This window comes from Cucurbita pepo, chromosome 13, assembly GCF_057944985.1.
Source record: "Cucurbita pepo subsp. pepo isolate OVF chromosome 13, ASM5794498v1, whole genome shotgun sequence".
Lineage (NCBI taxonomy): Eukaryota > Viridiplantae > Streptophyta > Magnoliopsida > Cucurbitales > Cucurbitaceae > Cucurbita > Cucurbita pepo.
The window spans coordinates 3,618,679-3,640,555 of NC_141810.1; the positions used below are offsets into that span (position 1 = coordinate 3,618,679).

At 32.6% G+C, this 21,877-nt stretch overlaps 2 protein-coding genes across 3 annotated transcripts; one reads left to right on the forward strand and one right to left on the reverse strand.

The window, feature by feature from the left end:
- The first annotated feature begins 5,078 nt into the window (after positions 1 to 5,078).
- On the forward strand, positions 5,079 to 13,887 carry LOC111809105 (uncharacterized). 2 transcript variants are annotated; one of them, XM_087116938.1, is made up of 7 exons: positions 5,582 to 6,100; positions 8,081 to 8,108; positions 8,655 to 9,513; positions 10,983 to 11,178; positions 11,265 to 12,341; positions 12,448 to 12,528; positions 12,910 to 13,887. In XM_087116938.1, the coding sequence occupies exons 1-7, from the start codon at positions 5,735 to 5,737 to the stop codon at positions 13,771 to 13,773; spliced, it is 3,471 nt and encodes a 1,156-aa protein (XP_086973064.1). In that variant the 5' UTR covers positions 5,582 to 5,734; the 3' UTR covers positions 13,774 to 13,887. The 2 variants fall into 2 exon arrangements, with proteins under 2 accessions (XP_023551223.2, XP_086973064.1); XM_023695455.2 differs by lacking the exon at positions 8,081 to 8,108 and having other exon boundaries at positions 5,079 to 6,100.
- Positions 13,888 to 14,774: 887 nt separating this feature from the next.
- Positions 14,775 to 17,078, reverse strand: LOC111809106 (uncharacterized). Its single transcript, XM_023695457.2, has 4 exons — positions 16,866 to 17,078; positions 15,666 to 16,172; positions 15,299 to 15,445; positions 14,775 to 15,113 (listed from the first exon to the last, which is right to left on the reverse strand). The coding sequence occupies exons 1-4, from the start codon at positions 17,037 to 17,039 to the stop codon at positions 15,039 to 15,041; spliced, it is 903 nt and encodes a 300-aa protein (XP_023551225.1). The 5' UTR covers positions 17,040 to 17,078; the 3' UTR covers positions 14,775 to 15,038.
- Between the last annotated feature and the right edge of the window lie 4,799 nt (positions 17,079 to 21,877).

Consider the following 21,877-nt stretch of genomic DNA (forward strand, 5'->3'; position numbering starts at 1 on the left):
GGGGTTTCTTACGATGACTTAGGAGAAGAAAGAAGCAGCTTTACCGAGATTCAAGAACTGACTTTTTCTTAATGCTTGCTTTACCGAGTGAAATAAGTCCCAGAGCAACTCTCAAGCAAGGTATCGAGCTCAAAACTAATTTATTAATACCCTTTTTGTCCATGGCAGTGAATGCCATTTTTGGCGGACAGTAAAAAGTTTTGAAAGTTGTCATGTTCATCACACAATCTTAATTGTATTTCTCACAAGAGTTCTGTAATGACATATAACGTAATTATGCCTAACATTACGATCTAAATTCTATCAATTAATCTTAGAATAAAGATTCTTGTCTTATCTATTATGATCGGATGATTATATCTGGATAGATGTATCCAATTTATTTTCAACTTTAATCTTATTTTTCTTACCCTTTTCAAAATTGTAGACTTGTAATTGCTGTGAATAATTATGATAGAATATTCACCATGTTATTTAGTTTTAATTTGAAAAAATTCATTTATAAGGTTATAGTATTTAGTGTTGTTGGGTAAGTCAAGTGTTTTTACTGTACAATGTAAACAAATATTACACCAAAATAACTTTTATTTTATAATATTTAGTTACTATTAATTTGGTCAAATACTTCATTAATCAACCTTTTGTTAGACGTGACTCATTATTTTAAATGATGTATTTTTATCCCAACAAGTTACGGTAAGATAGGTTAAATATTGGAAATAAAATTATTATTTTATCTTTTCTTTTATCTTTCTGAGTTAATTCCATTATTAAATAATGCAAACACCTTCCATCTAGGGACAACCCTGCTGCCACGATACCTCACATGAATCTCACGTCGATCGTATGTTGACACACTTACTTCTCCCGGTTACTATTTTAAAAATACTTTCTCAAAAGATTCAACTTGATATTAACCTATCCAAATACGTTTTCTACCCGACAATCCAGAAGGAACAATGGACATGAATCTCACGTGTGAACAATGGGCCTCACTTTTGGGCCAAAAGGAAGTTGGTTTTTGGTTGCACCATAAACAATTTAATACAATTAAATTTAAGATGAAAAAAATGTAATCGTAAGTAATCGATTTATCTATAATAATTATGTTCATGAACATAACTTGTGCGACAGTACATAAATATTAAATATGGGTTTATAATGGAGTGATCTATAATTAATGAATTAAAATTCTTAATTAAATAATTATATATAATTTGAGCTTATAATCGGTAATTATAAAGCTCTCTTTTTCAAATTAATATTTAATATAGTCATATAGTGAATATAAAATGAGAAAATATATTTAATATTTATTATTATAAATATATTAAACATAAAAGAGAAGTATATGTATTGCATTTGATACATTAAACTAGCGTACACTCATGTTACTAGAGCGGAGGGAAAGAATCTCACATAATATCATGGCGATAGATATCATATTCATCATAAGAGGTAAGTATCCCAATGCACACGACATAAAATAATGCATGAAATCTTCATAGTTATAAATCATGACATAAACATATAATGTATTACATAATCCTAAAGTAATTGTGCTAACACAGTGGGTATGTCATATCATATAGAAGTATTATATCATGTGACGATGAAGTCACAACAAGCTCCATAACATGATATAAACATATCATAGCATAACTTACCATATAATATAAGTCATAGTATAATATAATACATGTCAATCCGTCCTAAAATATAACACATTTGCCCATATAATATATGTCGTTTATATTTCATTCACATTATCCAACCAAATTCATAACAAAGCCACTTAATACTTTTTAATGCTTCTAATTTGGGATGTAAGATTACCTAAATTTTTTTTTAATAATTATCCCTAAAAATTATCTACGTACTAAATTAATAAATTTTTTAAGTTTAGTGTTTAAATTTTTATATTTAATAATAAATATTGTCCTCATATCTCTCGTTTTAATTTTATATTTAATAAATTATTAATATATTTAATTTTAAAAAATATATTTGATAATTGTCTACTACATATAAAATTGAATTTTTTTTTCAGCGAACTTTAAATTTTTCAGTTTTATGTTTAGTAAATACATGATATTTAAAATATATTTTGTCAATTAAATAAAATATTGGAAATTTTTAATAATTCGTTGAACAGTTTTTGTAGTGGGTAAATTTAATAGATATGAAATTGAAGATATAAGAATCTATTAGAAAGAGTTCAACCATTTATTTAATTTTTTTTACACATTTTGTTAAAATATATTACTAGCCCGACGGGAGCAAGTTCAGATTTAAAATTTTAAGGAGTAAATTGTACGCTCAGTATAGTCCTCCACTCTATCTAGGTCTTGTAATCTATGAAGAGTGCCAGTGTTTACCAAGAATTGTGTTCAGCAATTTATTGTTGAGGATTGTTAGGTTGGAGTCACACGTTGATTAATTTAGGAAATGATAATGGTAAGTGAAGGAATATATCTTTATTGTTACGAACCGAGGTAAGCCAAACCAAAACCGAAACCTTCAAATTTTCAAGAGATTTTTTAAATATAAAATTAAATTTTGAGGTATTAAAAACTTTATAATTATTTAGATGAAATTATTAAAAAAAAACTGATTTTAAATTTTTAAAAGATTTATTAAATATAAAATTAAATTTTCAAGAGATTTTTTAAATATAAAATTAAATTTTGAGATATTAAAAACTTTATAATTATTTAGATGAAATTATTAAAAAAAACTGATTTTAAATTTTTAAAAGATTTATTAAATATAAAATTAAATGTTTGAGAAATTAAATTTATAATTAAAAGAAATATAAGTTTAATAATATCCTAAAATTTTTAAAAGATTTATGAAATACCCTAAAATTTTAAATTTTTTTATTAAATATAAAATTAAATGTTTGAGAAATTAAATTTATAATTAGAAGAAATATAAGTTTAATAATATCCTAAAATTTTTAAAAGATTTATGAAATACTTAAATTTTTTAAAAGATTTATGAAATACCTAAAATTTTTAAAAGATTTATTAAATACCTAAAATTTTTAAAAGATTTATTAAATATAAAATTAAAAGTTTGACAAATTAAATTTATAATTGGAAGAAATATAAGTTTGAATAATACCCTACATTTAAAAAAAAAAAAATCTCAAATATATCTAATTAGTATTTTGTTTAAAAATTCTCTTAAATTTTTAGAGGAGTTATTAAATATAAAATATAAAAATTTCAGATATTAAAAATTAAATTTATAATTAAAAAATATTTACCAAATAAAATTAAAAAAAATCTTAAATATATCTTTTATAGTTATTTGGATGAAACGTTAATATTTTGTTTAAAAAATGCTCTTAAATTTTTAAAGGATTTATTAAATATAAAATATAAAAAGTTCAGATATTAAAAATTAAATTTATAATTAAAAGAAATATTTACCGAATAAAATTATTTAAATATTTATTTATATAAAGAAAAATTCGGTGGGAGAGCCGCATTTACAGTTTTTCTCTCCCATGACCGCTTGACGGCTACACGCATTGTTACTTATAAATCTATAGTTAATTAGGCAACGTTTGTTGGATGATGGAAGTCCTATATCGACTAATTTAGAGAATGATATTGGATTTATAAATAAAGAATACTCTCTCCATTGTTACAAGGCGTTTTGGAAAAGCCCAAATCAAAGCCATGAGAGCTTATGCTCAAAGTGGACAACATCATACCATTGTGGAGAGTCGTGTTCGTCTAACATGGTATCAGAGCATGCCCTAAACTTAGTCGTAGATTGGTAAACCCTCAAATGTCGAACAAAGGACTCCAAAAGAAGCCGTTTTCATCTCCATCTTTTTTGTTTTCATTTCTAATTGGTAACTTGCAAGTTTGAAGTTTTGTCCAGAACAATAGCGTCCCACCGTTTGCTCCTTAAAAGCCTCCAAGAGCGAATCAGGAGGTACGAACAGTACAAGTGGCATTGTCTCCACTTTATGGATGAGACACTTCCACCACATTAGAGTACAACGTTAAGCTTTAAGCTATTGCCACTCACATTTCAATGATATCATGACTCCTTAAGTATTTAGTTTCTTCGTTGGTAAGGAGACTCAATACTTGACGTATGAAATAATTGTTTATTTAGTATTGTTTATATTGATAGATTGATTTATATGACCAACGAGTGAAATCAATCCGTTGTGAAAAACATTTTTCTTTAACTTAACCATTTGTGATTTTTATTTTCATTTTCTAAATTAAATAATGTCATTATATTCATGGTAATTAGCAACAACATTCCTACTTAATTACTATTATATTATTAAAATATTCACTAATTAAATTAGGTTTCATTTATTAATTTTTGCATGATAAATTTAAACAAAATATAAATATTATTGATAAAATTAAACAAAATATAAATATTAATGATAATTTTTTTTAAAAAAAATTTAAGATAAAATTTATAATTTAAATCGTATGATTTAAATTTTTATTTTTCAATTAGTTAAAAATATTTTAAAAGTTTTATTATTAGCTCTATAATTTAAATTTAGATTCATTTAGATCGCAATTTAAAATTTTAATTTAATTATTTAACTTAATTTTTAAATTGTATACACGTTTAAAGTTTGAGTTATTTCATAATTTAGCACAAATTTAAGTTTAACGCAATAAAAAAATGAACTCATTACCGTAGACTTTAGGAAAAATTTGCAAGTTTATTACCAAATAAATAAAACACGAGTCAATAATACGAAAAGCTGCAAACGAATTACCATATAAATAAAACACGAGTCGACAATATGAAGATCTGCCAGCTCATTACCATATAAATAAAACACGAGTCGATGATAGACGATATGAAGTTATGAATTATTTAATTATTTAATTATATTTTTAACACTATAAGAAATAAAGAGAGAAAATTAAGTTGTATTAATTGGAATAAATATTATAATATTTGTAACTATTATATTATTGGAATGGGAGAAGAAAAAAGAATCGACGGCTGAGGATTGATGAGATCAACGGTGGTGGGATAATGGGGTATGGGTTTTTAATCGGCTAAGTGGAGCAGTGGCAGCACCGTAATTTCGTTTGACGTGGACCAAATTATCCGCAAACCGCTAGTCCTCTCCGGGTCTCGTCTTCTCTCTCGGACATAACCCCAAATCCCGATTCCCAACTCCTAAGAAACCGTTTTCCTTTCTTCTCCGCCGCCGTCGCCCTATCTCCGACCGGTGCATCTACATTCCGGCGATCCCTTTACCTCACTCTCTCTAGGGTTTTTCTGGTTTTCTTTTTTCTTTTTGTATTTCGTGTTCCGCTTGAGACCTCTGCTATTTCAGTGTGAATCCCTGATTTGGGTATTTTTGTTTTATCTTTGTGGGGAACGGCGTTGCTGTTAGGGTTTTGATTTTGCCCAGTCGAGCTGTGGGATACGGCTAGAAGATTTGAAATTTAGGGTTCTTTTTAATTTACTTGGGGGTTTGTTTTGAAATTAGGGTTTTCAGTGTGATTCAGTATGCCGAGGGGTTCGAGGCACAAATCTAGTAGACATGGTTTGAAGGATGCTAAGGAATCTTCGGACTCGGAAAATGATTCCACTCTGAGAGATCGGAAGGGCAAAGAGAGTGGGAGTAGGGTAACGAAGGACTCTGCTTCTAGTGAGAAGCGCAGATTCGAATCGAAGGATTCAAAAGAGTTCTACGGTTCAGAGAATCTGGAGATGGAAGAGCATGGACATTCGAAGCGGCGTAAGGAGAGGTATGATGAGGGAACGACTGATAGGTGGAATGGGGGAAGCGACGATGAGCTTGGTGTTCCTTCCAAAAAGTCAAAAACGTTGGTGGATTCGAAGAGCAAGAGAAGGGACGAGAGTGTGGGATTTCAGGGGGATGGCGAAGAACACAAGAAGAGTAGTGGAAAGGGCGAGGGAAGGCACCGGGAGTCGAGCCGAAAGGAGGGTAGGAATGGTGGAGGGGAAAGAGAAAGGGAAAGGGAAAGGGAGAGGGAGAAGGATAGGAAAGGTAGAGAAGGAAGAAGTGACAGGGGGGTTGCAAGTGAAGATCTCCGTGTTGAAAAACAAGTGGAAAAGAACTCAGGTCAGGCAATGGGTTACACTTAGTTTTTTTCATCACAGGCCAACTCGTGTATCTATTGAACTTGCTCTTTGTCTTTACTGATTAGTGTCCACATTTTTCTTAGCCTCATTTTTAGGATTAACGGGTTGATTTTGTAGTGTTTTCTGTTGCGTTGGATATCTTGTTCCCATCATTGACTCATTTGGTTGGACTATTTATTTGCTATTTTGCTCTATTATAATCTGGTCATATTTTGTTCTCTTAAAAACTTTTTCAAGTACCATTTCTGTCTTGTTTGATAGATTCTCTGCTTGAAGATGTTCTGTATGAAATGACAGTGAGGATAGTGGTTTTTGTATTTCTACGCTGCCACATTTTAGACTATACCCGATCATTATTTTTTTGAGTACTAAAGGTTGCAATGGCGTTAATCTCCTTGTTTCTCTTCAGGATCGTCTTACACCCCACACCTAAGATGGGTTTTGCCTTTTCTTAATATCAATATGAAATTTTTTATTTTCTGGAAAAATTGGTGGTAATCATTTTCTTTCTTTGTTGTTATTGTTTGTTATTGTTATTATTATTATTATTATCTTTGTGTAGTTGTGTGTGAAGTTAAAAGGATAATACAATGATAATTAGATGCTTTCATTTTGCTGATTTGGTGAAGAATGAATGTTAAATTTTCCCAAGTGCGTGATTTGGTGAGATTCCGCCGTGATGACTGTCACAGAATTTCAAGGAAGAGTTACACAAGGATTACTAAACCCTCTTGCCTTGTCTGCATTTCCATGAGAATTAAGTTCTCCGTCTGGTTGAAACAAATTAATGCCACATCTTAGATTACTCTTTCTCTTGCATCAAATTTCATGTAAAAGACTAACCGACATTGAAAGATTTTCCAGTGATTCCAATTGTTTTCTCCAATCAACGATGACCACCTCATCTCTACTCATATCAAGGACCACAACCTCAGCTTAAGATCGCCCCTTCAAACTTTGAGGCATGGAAGATATGTGTATCAAAGAAGACAGGTCTTTTTACCCCTTTAGGTCCCATCTGCTGGTATGTAATAATTTACATCTTTCCTCTTCGTTCATGGAGAGGCCTTCCTTGGAACAACATCTCCTATTCAAGACCTTCTGCACCCAAAGAATGTCATCTTCCTATCTCATTTCCTGAAAAAGCCAAGGTTTTATTAGTGAAAAGTAGGTCAGCAAAACAACCTACCACCCATACTACGAGCCCTTAGTTCAAGGGAATTTGGAGCTGTCTGTATTCACTACTGTCCTATATGTTGACTTTCCCACTCACTCCTTGATCAACTACTTTAGAATCAAAGGTTTTGTGACAATCCTGCACAAAAACAATGGAGTTACACTACCCTCCCTTTCACAAATCACCAGTGACGCCTTTCTGAATACACAACTTTTTCTGCCCCTAATCGTGCAGTTTAATGACAGTATTACTTATATATCAGATTTTGGCGTACCTTATGCCAGCAAATGGCTTGATTGATTAGTAGTGATTTTTTAGTTGGTTTTAGTTAGGATAGGATATAAGTTCCTAGATTTTATTCTATTTCTCCTTTGTCTCAATTTGCTAACTTATTGTACACTGATGTTTAAGGGTTTAAATTCTATTTTTCTTTTTCACTATGTTTCCAAATTCTTTTTTGTTTGTTTTGTTTTCTTTTTTGTCTGTTTTTGTTTTCTTTGAATTATGTTTTGGTTCTAGAATTCTGATTTTATTTGATATTCTTGTCATTTTACAATTCTTAGTCTTCGTTCATCAGATTTTAGCTGTATATATGCATGATTTGCTAAATTGGTTAATCTTAAGAATTAGATTATACTTGCTTTTGGAGAAGTATTTTTTGGTTTTTCTTTCAATTTGGACTACTAGTATTCTAATTTTGTGCAAATTTTGGATGTGAAGTTCAATTTGGTTTGCTTTCAATCATGATAACTAATTATTCCCTTCTCTCTCTCTCTCTCTCAGACGCACATATTCAGGCATTCATGTTTAGGTGAACAAATTTTCTTTATTGAGTGTTACGTTAGCGAGAGCTGATTGTGCTTGTTAGATCATTTTCTTATAGTATAGATGGATGTTTGGAACTTTACTAGACATATTTATTTTCTTTTGGAATCTATTTAAACAATCAAGTCTAGTTTGAAAATTGTCATGCTTGAGTATTTTAATATTTGATACTTGGTGACTTGGAGTTAGTGTCATACTAGATAATAACTATGAAATTGTTCATCGTATAATAATTTTTTTTTTTAATTTAATGGAAATATTAGTCATCTTCTTGGCATTTTTGTAGCATCTTTTACACTTTTTTAATGATCTATTTTTGGTGCTGGTTTATGTACTAATGAAAAGCTTAACTTTTCTTTTTCCCTATGGTCTCATCATTAGATGAGTTGTGATCCCCTTGAACAAATAGATGGTTTAGCTTTCCCTAATACCATTGTATTGTTGGCTCATTATTAGTTTTCAACTTGTTTTTATCATTTTGTGGAATTTTGTGTAAATATGTTAGTTTGTAACATGTTGCACTTTAATGCAGAAAATGTGTTGCATAGCCCTGGATTAGAGAATCACCTGGAGATCCGAGTTAGGAAGAGAACTGGTTCTTTTGATGGGGATAAACATAAAGATGATATAGGGGATGTCGATAATAGACAGCTATCTTCAAAGAATGATACTGTGAAGGATGGAAGACGAAAGAGTGAGAAATACAAGGATGAGAGAAATAGGGAGAAGTACCGGGAAGATGTTGATAGGGATGGCAAGGAAAGAAATGAACTTGTTAAAGATCACATCAGCAGGTCAAATGACAGAGATTTGAGAGATGAGAAGGATGCAGTGGATATGCATCATAAGAGAAATAAGCCTCAAGATAGCGATCCTGATCGAGAGGTAACCAAGGCCAAACGTGAAGGTGATATAGATGCTATGAGAGATCAAGATCATGATCGCCACCATGCGTATGAACGTGATCATGAACAAGAGAGTAGGCGTAGACGTGATCGTGGTCGGGATCGTGACCGTGACCGTGACCATGATCGGGATAGTAGACGACATCGTAGTCGAAGCCGTGCATGTGACCGTTACTCTGATTATGAATGTGATGTTGACCGTGATGGTTCACATTTTGATGATCAATACACAAAATATGTTGATAGTAGGGGAAGGAAAAGATCTCCTAATGATCATGATGATTCTGTTGATGCTAGATCTAAAAGTTTGAAGAATAGTCACCATGCAAATGATGAAAAGAAGTCTTTGAGCAATGATAAAGTGGATTCAGATGCTGAGAGAGGAAGGTCTCAATCACGATCCCGTCATGGTGATGTTAGTTTAAGTAGCCATAGACGGAAGAGTTCGCCCAGTTCTCATTCACGTGTTGTCACAGATGAATACAGGTTTCAACTCTTTTTCTTTATCGTTACAGTTGGTCTATGGTGTGTTTGAAGTCCTTGATGCATAGATAATTTTTTTGTGCAATGATGTTATCTCTGTTGAATTGCATAAATAGGTTAATAAGCAACTATATATTGGTAGCTATCATCTTTATTGCTTTTAAAGTATGGTTAAGTAGTTACATCTATGGTTAAAATACCATTTTGCACTTACGTATTGGTAGCTCTCATCTCTTATTCTTTTAAAGTATGGTTAAGCACTCACATCTTAAGTTAAAATAGAATTTTGGTCCTTGTACTTTATTTCTCATTCTTTTAAAGCATGGTTAAGCACTCACATCTTTAGTTAAAATAGAATTTTGGTCCTTGTACTTCATATTTCTCATTCTATTTTTGTTCCTGTACTTCCAAATGCTCAAAATTAATCCCATACGCTTAATAAATCTTGAAATTGAACCTTAGCGTTAGTTTGAAGTTAATATTTATTGAAATTGGTAGAATAATAATAGTTTCCATTCAAGAAAAGGCAATGTGAATATGTTTCCGAAATTGACATAAAGAAAGGCTAATAGATTTTTTTTTTTTGGGGGGGGGGGGGGGGGGGGGGGGGGGATTGACTAATACGACTAATCTTGAAATTTATTGAAAGTATGTGGATTAAGTTTGAATATTTGAAAGTACGTGGGCTAAGATAGAACGAAATGTTGTAGATGGATCAAAATGGTATTTTAACTACTTCTCAAATTTTCATTCAAGGAATTTTTTTGAAAGGTGGAGAGAGCACCAGACTATGAGCAATTTCTTCTCCATGTCTTTTCATCTGCATTATTATTAATGGTCGTAGCTGTGAATTCTATTATGATTAAGTGGTGATTCTTTTTATGAATAACTATTGTTGTGAATTCTATTATAATACCTGGCAATTTTTCTTGGCTGAGTTTTCATTTTACCTTATGAATGGCGAAGGCATTATGGCACACTAGTTGGGTCCAATAAAAGGTACTGACAAGGGAGCCTCACAGACTAGTATCAGTTAAAAAAAATTCCGCCACAAAGAAACTCTTTAATATTGTGTGGTGCAACTTCAGTTTATTTCTTTTTCTGAAAGGAGTTCTCACTGCATCTTCCTGCATCATGTTATTTTTTTCTTATATTTTTTAGGATTGATAGTGCGGAAACTTAGGGTTCCATACATTCATTTGTTTGTCTTAATTCTTGTGTAGTGATTTCCTTTTTCCTTTTCTCCTTTTTGGAAGAATTTCTTCTTGATAGGAAATGATGCAACAACTGATGACGGTTATGTGGTCTTGATTTTTATTATTCAACTTCTTAACTATGTATGTCGTCAAGAGGATTTATTATATTTAAAGGATTATAATTTGTTTGTAGTAAGTGGGTAACTGACTTCATGAATTGCAGGAGTTAACAGAGCAATGTGATGTTCATCTAATATTTATCTTTTTCCATTCTAGGCATCAAGATCAGGAAGATTTGAGAGACCGATACCCAAAAAAGGAAGAAAGGTCCAAATCCATTTCTACTAGAGATAAAGGTGTTCTTTCGGTAGTACAAGAAAAGGGTTCCAAATACACTTATTCGGAGAAACCCAGTGAAATAGAGGGTGGCAATGCTACTGAGATGTTACGAGACAGGACTTTAAATTCTAAGGTATCTATCAGCATTGAGCTTGTCCAAAAGATCTGTTACATTTATGAATGACTTTGGACGTGCTAACAGTTCTTATGTTTCTGCAGAATGTTGACATTGAAGAAAGTGGACGAAGGCACAATAATTCTATTGATGCCAAAGACCTCTCTTCCAATAAGGATAGGCATAGCTGGGATATACAAGGAGAGAAGCCTGTGATGGATGATTCATCTCAGGTAGAGTCTTATTATAGCAAAGGTAGTCAGAGCAATCCATCACCATTCCATCCTCGCCCTGCTTTTAGGGGTGGAGTTGATATTCCTTTTGATGGTTCACTAGATGATGATGGCAGACTTAATTCTAATAGCCGTTTTCGAAGGGGTAATGATCCAAATATGGGTAGAGTACATGGAAACACTTGGAGAGGTGTTCCAAACTGGACAGCACCACTACCAAATGGCTTTATCCCTTTCCAGCATGGACCTCCTCCTCATGGAAGTTTCCAATCACTTATGCCACAGTTTCCAGCACCGCCTATGTTTGGTATCAGACCCCCACTTGATATCAATCACTCGGGAATTCATTATCGGATGCCTGATGCTGACAGATTTTCAAGTCACATGCATCCACTAGGGTGGCAGAATATGTTGGATGGTTCAAGCCCTTCTCACTTGCATGGATGGGATGCAAACAACGGTATCTTTAGGGATGAATCTCATATTTATAATGGAGCTGAATGGGATGAGAACAGGCAGATGGTGAATGGTCGAGGTTGGGACTCCAAAGCTGAAATGTGGAAGAGACAGAGTGGCTCCCTGAAAAGGGAAATACCTTCCCAATTTCAGAAAGATGAGCGTTCGGTGCAAGATCCTGTTGATGATGTATCAAGTAAAGAGATATGTGATGAGAATGCTGATACTGTTTTGACAAAAACTGCTGAAATAAGGCCTAATATCCCTTCTGCAAAAGAAAGCCCCAACACCCCCGAACTCTTATCTGAAACACCAGCTCCTCTTAGTCGGTCAATGGATGATAATTCTAAACTTAGTTGTTCTTACCTTTCTAAGCTTAAGATTTCCACAGAACTTGCACTTCCTGATTTGTACCAACAGTGTCGGAGATTGATGGACATTGAGCACTGTGCAACTGCAGATGAGGAAACTGCTGCTTATATAGTTCTTGAGGTAAAATCCTGGATTAAGTTTCATATTTCACCTATGTCTGTTTATGCCTTCCTCATAATTCTATGAATTTAATTATTATTCATGATTTGCATCGACTTTTTGACAGGGTGGTATGAGAGCTGTGTCCGTCTCTTCAAATAGTGCACAAATATCTCTTTTCCGTCCAAACAAGAACTCAGTTTTTCAGGTATAATACTTGGCTGCGTAAGTGTAGGAAATATAAGTTGTCTGTGGTCTTTTAGTATTCACATTAGGTTTTAGATATTTGATGCTCGAGACTCGCTAGATGGTACAAATTTGGACTGTCCTTTTTTTTCATGTATTAAAATACTAAACTACTATGAAACGTTGTGTTAGTTATAGTTTCTGATATTTAATCATTGTGTCTTGGCAATTCTGCTGGATTTCATGGCCCTTTCTGTTCTCTTTTGATAAAATATGGGGGAAAACTTGTAAAGTACCATGCCATTTGTATGTTAGTAAAACTTTATCCTTGTAGATTCTTAGCGACAAATGACGCTCAAAAGTTAATATACCATGTAATAATTGTGGTATTGATATTTTGCAGCATGCAATGGACTTGTACAAAAAGCAGAGAACGGAAATGAAGGAGATGCAAGCTATTTCTAGGGAAATGCCCTCCTCTGAGAGGATGCTTGAAGAAGAGCAGCAGGGGATGCAAGTTGTTTCCGGGGGAATGGCTTTCTCGGAGAGGAAACATGAAGAGAAGGGCTTTACTTTCAATAATGAAGACGTTAAGGCTCCTGTTTCAACTGTTGATGCGGAAATGACACAGGCACCCATCAAAACCACTGGTGTTGATAAGGCTATTGAGGCAGATGCTGCTTTGGGGAAATTGGAGGATTTGGCAGTTGAGGCGGATGCTGCTTTGGGGGAACTGGAGGATTTGGCTTCTCCTGCCACTCGGGAGGTTAAGTGTCTTGAGAACTCAGAGGAGTCGGTGCCGATTACCAATTCAACAGAAGTGGATATGATGGATTCAGAGCAGCAGGCGAACCTAGACGCTGAGAAGGATACCATTGTCATAGCAAATGACAACACACCAGTTAATAACATCAATGAATCCAGTAACGACGACATGAAGGGGATTGTCAATGGCAAAGACTCTCCACGATGCGATGAATTCAGTAACAACAACGACATGAAGGGGATTGTGAATGGCAAAGAATCTCCAGGATGCGACGAATTGAGTAAGAACGAAAATGGCAAAGAATCTCCAGGATGTGGAGTTGGTAATTCTTGTTTTGACAAAGCAGTGAGTGGTCCTTTATCTTTAGCAGGAGGAGATGAAATAGGGGGGGAGAGTTGTGAGGAGGGGGGGTTAATGGGTGGTGGTGGTGGTGTGCCAATAGGGTCAGAGTCTTTAATTTTGAGTCAGCAGATACATCATTCTCCTGAAAGTACACATTGAAACAATTTTAATATCGCTTCTGCATTTCATATTGCTTAGTTTTAAGTTATTGATTTTTCTATATTCATGTTGCTTCATCTTCCTGCAAGGAATAAAATTTCCTACTGTTCTGCACCTTGGTGCATAGTGTGTCTTGAGGTTGCTTGCTTTTGTTCTTGGTCAGTTAGTGTTTGTAATTCCCTCCAAGGAAGTTGTCCATTCTCAGGAGCCAAACACAACCGCCAAGCTGGGGAGCTTCGACCTGCAAGGTAATATCTAAACTCAAGTGTTTTAAAAATATCACTAATTCCAGCTTTCTTTTGAGTTCTTATGCTGTTCAGAAAGTAGTGAACTAACTGGACTAAAATGCTTGTGAATAAGATGATAGAGAGCGTTTTTTATGTTAGAAATATAGTGGGAATTCTCCGTTGGGGAATGAAGGACGTGGGGAGAGATTTTTCTTTGTTAGCTAACTGGAAACGGAATCGGGAATATTCTTCCTCCTTCCCATGCCTCACTTTTAGATATTAATAATAAATATATATATTTTAAAAAAAAATGTTTTAGGTTAGTTATAATTAATTTCTACCTTGAAAATTGAAATTATCATAAATAGATTTTTTAAAACAATATTTTTTAATATATATGGATGAAAAACGAAGTCGAAAAAATTTCTCCATCTTCGTTGTGTTCTATGAACATCTATGATAGACATCGACAAAACTATGAACATCTATGATAGACATCGACAAAACAACACAGAATTGAAAGTTTAGTATTATATTAAACATTTTTTTTAAGTTTTAAGAGTTTAAGAATGGAGTGCAAAATGTACTTTTGGTCGTTGAGGTTGAAACTTAATGATGATTGGTCCCTTAAGTTATGTGAGCGGGTCAAAGAAACTTTGTTGGACAACACTAACCTCACTTCTTTTGTGTAATACCTAAACTACCCTTCATTTGATTTTCACTTATATATAAAATATAAAAAAGTGAAGAATTTAGTGGTTGGAGATGAGAAGATTGAAAAGAAATGAACATAGACATTGTTTGAGAGAATGTTCTTAGAAGGATGATTAGAGAACACTTGAATTACAACAATACAGACTCTTAATAATACATTAACAGTGCACCAGCTTTAGACTACTACTATCAACAAACACTTCCTTCATGCTTCTCGTTCTTCTTCTCGTTCTCGTTCTCGTTCTTGTTCTTATTAAGCAAACAATATTTACAAATCAACTATCCTTCTAATTGCAGATTCATGCTTTTCCTGATGTTCCTCATCTAACATTCTTCAGTCTTCGCAAACCTTCCTCTGATTCTTGGTTGACTGTCAGCCAGAGCCTTTCTGCAAGCATACTGTCAACAAAAAAAACCATTCTGTTCTTAGCATTTGTCTTATCGATCGTTTTTTTCGGAAAAATGATCGCTAAACATGCTGCTGCATTGTGTAGTCTATAGATTTAAACACGACATCGGTGAATATATCTAGAACGATCCCTTTTGAGTGTTACTTAACTCGTTCGACCGTATAAATTAGTTACCTTGATCTTTCTCCCGAAGTTCCTTTTTGTCTTTTTATTTCGATATCTTGAGAGCTTTTCTTTGCGTTCTTCGGCCGTGCAATTGCTGATTAACAATGGCCGTTCGAGAGGAGAATGGAACTGGCTCCTATTGCCATTGTTAAGAGTCTGCAACAGTAGTTCAGAAACAAAAAAAAAGCCACGAATTAACTTGTGAAGATTATTAAAGACAACATATAACACCCATTTTACTCGAATCATGAACGTTCCGATTCTTCTTCATGTCGGTTTCTGTATCAAATTTGTGAATGCTTCATTTCCGAAATATTAAATAGCTCAAGAACATGTAAGGAACTTTTGATGATGAAGTTAGAAAACAAAGTCTTACCTTGATATCGTTTTCGCTATACGCCCGTCGCATCCCATAGACCTCATTGATATCCATTCCACTAAAATCTAAAAGACTTGACTTCATTGCAGGGCCTTGCATCCATTCCATTGATCTTAAGGAGCCAGAGCTAACACTCTTCTGAAGTGTTGCATCAAGAACTGGTTTGTTTTCTGGAATTCGGTGTTCGTCCGTCTTTGAAATCTGATCCTTAAGATCGAGAACTTCAGATATAGGTGTTTGTATAGCTGCTTTCTCTAAAAGATCCTTCTCACATTCATAGTAAACCTCACTCAAGAGCTGATCACTTTGAAGTGATTCAAAATCAGCATCTTCAAGTCCCTCCAACGAGATATTCGTGTTGCCACACGACATCATAGAAATCGCAGCCATCATAGGATCGAGACCCAAAAACGATTCCTCAATAATTGGCTCTGGAGCTTTGAATAGATCCCCTTCACCACCCATGTTGTATTCACATACCGTCGACGTCTGAACCATGTTGCTCTGCATTAAAAGAACGAGTTCGAACGATGAAAAACGAAACTAACGAAAGAAGAGCTCTCTCTTCCAGATGAACATAAACAATCAAACTAATCCCTAATGCTACCTAAAGGATACAACAAACAGGTGAACATATTCTATGATGAACAGATAAGGAATCAAAACTATTTATACTGAAGCTTTGCAGATATCATAGCTTAAACAGCTCTCATAAACAAACATTACCACTTCCATCACTAAGAACATATCTCCACCAGCTCTCTCAGGCCATTTTCCTCTCTTAAAAACACTTTTCCATGAAGATTAAGCAAAAGAACAGTGGAAAATAATGGATTCAACAAAAAAAAGGAAGAATGATTGAAGCTGTTCTGTTTTGCAGTCTCTTTTTATATGCCTTTTTGCACACATCCTTTTCCAGATCCAGCATGTAAAGCAGACACAGATACAATGGTGTAACAAAGAAAGTATTCTCTGAGGCTTTTCTTCTCAATTTCTCAATGAACTAACCATTAGAAGTCATAATCCAACAAAAACAGCAACCAAAACACAAAATCAAGCCCAAAAACAAGGCATTCAACAAGTTTAAACACAAACCCAGTTCATAATCATCCAAAAACAAGGCAATCAGCAAGTTTAAACACAAACCCAGTTCATAATCATCCAAAAAAAATGCAACCCAGAAGCAAAAAAGAGTACCAATGGAGAATCAAGCTTGTGGGTCTTGCAGAAATCCTTTGCTAGTTGAAATTCATCAGAGAAATTCTGGAAATAAGGAAGCAAATGCTCAGTTTCAGCATACATTTCCAAAGCTTTGAAGAACAAGAGAAGCCAAGAAAACGCCTTCTCCAGTATCCCAGGAAAGTAGGTCATAAACTGAGAGCAACCCTGAAATTTTTTTTGTGGGGTTTGTATTTAAGCCTTTTTGGATTTGGGAACTGAAAAAAAAAAAAAAAAAAAAAAAAAAAAAAAAAATTATAAACTGTTACATAAGAATCTTGAATTATAAAATTCATAAAAAATCAAAAAGAAGAATTAAAAAATTGGGTGGAAATATTGTCCTTTAAATGATGATGCTGATGCAATAATAAAAAATTAAAAAAGAAAAAAAACACAAAGAAAAGACCTTTGAATAAATCATTATTATATATATTTTATATATTGCAATGTCTCAATTTGTTGTTTATTTTATTGTAATTATTATATAATTTTTTTTTTGTTAATTTAAAAAATAATAATTAATTATTGCAATTTGCATAGAGTATGAGCACCAAGCCAAATTGCTAGGGAAAAGTTTGTGGGCTGGTCAGACAGGTCCCATATCAGAGGATCCACGCGCCAATGTAGCGCGTGTATGACACCTTCCAAGTTGCAAATTTGTTGGTTTATTATTGTGGTATGATGAGTTCCCATCTCCCTTCTTTCTTATTTGTTGTTTTCTTTACATTATTTGCAATAAAATTATCTTTTTACTTTTTTTGGAATTAAGTAAGTTTTAAGGAAGTAAAAAGTAAAAAGTAAAAAGTTATATTCGGGAATGTCTTTTTGTTTCTAGTTTTATCTTTTAGTTGTTTTTGTTATATCGGTTAAGTCCGTTTAGTTCTTATGTCTATCACGAACGTCGAATCATCATGTACCTGTTAAAGTAAAGCTATGCTAACATAGCTGGGAAAAAGACGTGTAAATTTAGTTAAAAATCTTGATAATTCATCTCAATTATTCTATTATAGTCTTTATTCTTAAAAAAAAAAAAAAAAAAAAAAAAAAAGCCTAAATTTACTACTTATATTTAGTTTCGAACCATTGAAAAACGTATAGATTTGAAAGTCGAGCGTTTAGTTGTAAGGAGGGGCACTTAGATAAAGAGATGGGTATCATTGACCACGCCAACCACGTGGATTTTGTCTTGGGAGGGTTGGTAGGAAGGAGAGAGAGGGAGTGAGAATTCTTTTCCGCAAATTACAAGATGATTTAAATATCTGACCTCAAGATATGTTGTACGTGATAATTGTCTTTGAGCTAAGTGTTACAATCACACTCTTGTGGCAGCGAGGCAACAACTGTACGACACTTGTTTTAATCGAACGAACAAGTCCGTCGTATGAAAATCGTAAGTCACAAACAATTCGAACGTATGATCGACTCTCAATCATGTTTGAGAGAAAGTGTAAGTGAAGAAATACGTTGAAAACTATTTATGAAAAAGCAAATAAGCACCAACAACAACTTTGATAGCATATCACCCATATAGGAAAAATAGTCAAATGCCTTTGTATATTTTGAGACATTTCAGCCCTAACCAGTGTAAATACGATCTTCGTAAGCATTTATACATCAAAATGATAGAAATAATAAAGACCTACACAACATACGACTATGGACAACATGTCGTGAACAAGTATGACAAAGACATCCAACACGTGGCTACAAACAACACGACTTGGACAAACATGTCCGTGACACTAAGCTCAAATTCACGGATTTTAAGATAACTTTTATCTTTCCATTCAATTTCGTTTATGGTCTTTCATATTCTAATTATTTTTTTAATCCTTAAATCATGTCAATGTGACCTAACAAAAGTGTTTATGAAGCATATAAAGAATTTGTTCTTAGTGAATTAGTATTATTATTATTTAAAATTGTAGATGGGAATTTTAGAACTTAAATAGATATTGAACCTAACTTTCTAAGTTAGAGATAAATTTAGAATTATTAATTATAAATGATGATAGAGAATAATTTTAAAAATAGTTGGTATATGATTTTATATAAAGTAAAGTATAACCACTCAAAAGTCTCTATAGGCTTTATTTATTTATTTATTTATTTATTTATTTATATTTATTATTATTATTATTATTTCTATTTTTAATTTAAATTGTATTAAATTTAAATTTGAGTAGTATCAAACCTTCTTTGTTAATGATTTTGTTTTTAATTTTCTATCTTAAATAAATATTTAAATTTTTAGTCAGATTTTAAAAATATATATTTTTTAATTTTTTAAAAATTTAAAATTTAATTGCCATATGTTATTTGAATGGATTTTTCTAAATATTTTAAAAAGTAATTTAAAAATGCAAAGTTATAAAATCAATTCAAGAACACCCGAAATTAATGTTAGAGATGTCTGTGATGTGGAAACCGAAAAATCTTTCTCGTTCCAGTCCTGTCACCTATTTCAATTTTTATTCCCACAAAATTCTATATTTATTTTCGCACAACCTAATTCTTGTAGTAAATTTTTTTAAAATATTAATTTTAAATAATTTTTTTAGTGGATAATTTCTATTTTTAAAATAATTTCACATTCTAACAAATCTAATAATATTTCATAAACAAAATAATATAATACAATCTCGACCAAGGTAATTTCGTTTTCAATATCTAAAAAAATCAACAGATTTACGCAATAAAATAAATAATATAATTATATAATATGTTAGTTTTGTGTCCATTATATATATATGTAAAGGGACGAATCTTAATTTTCGATCTTATTTCGGTAATAAAGAGAAATCTCTTCTACTTCTCCTCCATCCTCTATTTAAATAAGGATTCTTCGTTCAATTTTAAAATAAAACTAAGGTAGAATTACATAAACCTTTCTAAACCCTAAATCGTAAATCTTAAACCCTAAACCCTAAACATTTCTACTCGCATCCAAAACCCTAAACCCTAAACATTTCTACTCAATTATAAAACCCTAAACCCTAAACCCGGAACATTTCTACTTGATTCCAAAACCCTAAACCCTAAACATTTCTACTCGATTATAAAACCCTAAACCCTAAATCTTAAACCCTAAACCCGGAACATTTCTACTCGATTCCAAAACCCTAAACCCTAAACATTTCTACTCGATTCCAAAACCCTAAACCCTAAACATTTCTACTCGATTATAAAACCCTAAACCCTAAATCTTAAACCCTAAACCCGGAACATTTCTACTCGATTCCAAAACCCTAAACCCTAAACATTTCTACTCGATTCCAAAACCCTAAACCCTAAACATTTCTACTCGATTCCAAAACCCTAAACCCTAAACATTTCTACTCGATTATAAAACCCTAAACCCTAAATCTTAAACCCTAAACCCGGAACATTTCTACTCGATTCCAAAACCCTAAACCCTAAACATTTCTACTCGATTCCAAAACCCTAAACCCTAAACATTTCTACTCGATTATAAAACCCTAAACCCTAAATCTTAAACCCTAAACCCTAAACATTTCTACTCGAGTCCAAAACCTTAAATCCTAAACTCTAAACGCTAAACATTTCTATTCGATTCCAAAACTCTAAACCCTAGATATTTTTACTCTTCAAAACCCTAAACCCTAAATATTTCTACTCGATTTCAAAACCCTAAACCCTAAACTCTAAACATTTCTACGGGATGGAATCGAATGATTTAACTTTAGCCGCAATCCAATTTTGTTTAGAATTTGTATTCACATTAGAAACTCAATTTTCTTTATTTTTTTAATAGATTCACGACGAAATGCTGCCATTTTCAACAACACCCAGCAATTTAAAACAATATCTCTCTGAAATAGATCAAATCAAATCCTAAAAAAAAAACACATAAAAACAGGATAGGTAGCAGCAGCCCAAGCACTTCACAAAATGCAATACAATAATTCTATCACCTTTTCAATCATCAAATATACTAAAATTTTCAGATCTATACTGACCCCGTTCCCACATTCACTAATTTAGAGGACAATCATGAGTTTATAGTCATGGAATACTATCTTCATTCGTGTGAGGCCTTTTAGGAAAGCTCAAAGTAAAGCCACGAGAACTTACACACAAAGTGAACAATTTCATGTCATTGTAGAGAGTCGTGTTCATCTAACAACCACTACTCTCTCTCTCTCTGACATTTTAATTACTCCCAATTTTTAAATATCTCGAGATTGTTGTTATCATTTATTTTAGGCTTAAATTTTCATTTTTAAAGAGTTTTTAAAGTCATTTTTTAGAATAAAAATAAAATTTAAAGGACATAATTGAAAATTACACAAAGTTGGAGGGCATTTGGTATAATTTAAACTTATATAGTATATTCTTTTAGAATATACTTAGAACAAAAGGTTAAAAAGAATATACTTCTTTCTATAGATAGAGATTTTGAGTTGCCCATGTGAGACTTCACTCAACAAACAAAAACTCTCCAATTTTATCTTCCCTCAACCAATATATAATTCTACTTTCAAATTTGTAACAATTTAATTCTTACCCGAAAAATTTCTATCAATATCTAGTGTCAACACTAAAATGGCCAAAAATTAAAAGTACAAGGGCAAAATTGTTATTAATTATGGTTTGAGAACTTAAACCGTTACTTTCACGAAAGTTTAGTGTAATCGCCCAAACCCACTAACAGATTTTATCTGCTTTGACCCGTTATGTATTATCGTCAACTTTACAATTTTAAAACGCGTCTACTAGAAATAAGTTTTTACACCCTTATAAGGAATACTTCGTTCTCTTCTCTATCCAAGGTGGGATCTAACATTTAGGGACCTCGCTAGCAATAAAATGGGCTATTAAATTGTTACAAACTTTAAAGTATAGAGACTAAAACGTTTACAAATTAAAACTACAAGGACTAAACCGTTATAAACTATGTGTAAACGGTTAATTTGATGAAAATTGAAGGACCTAAGGAAAAAGGAGAAAAGAAGTGTATTTTAGAAAAC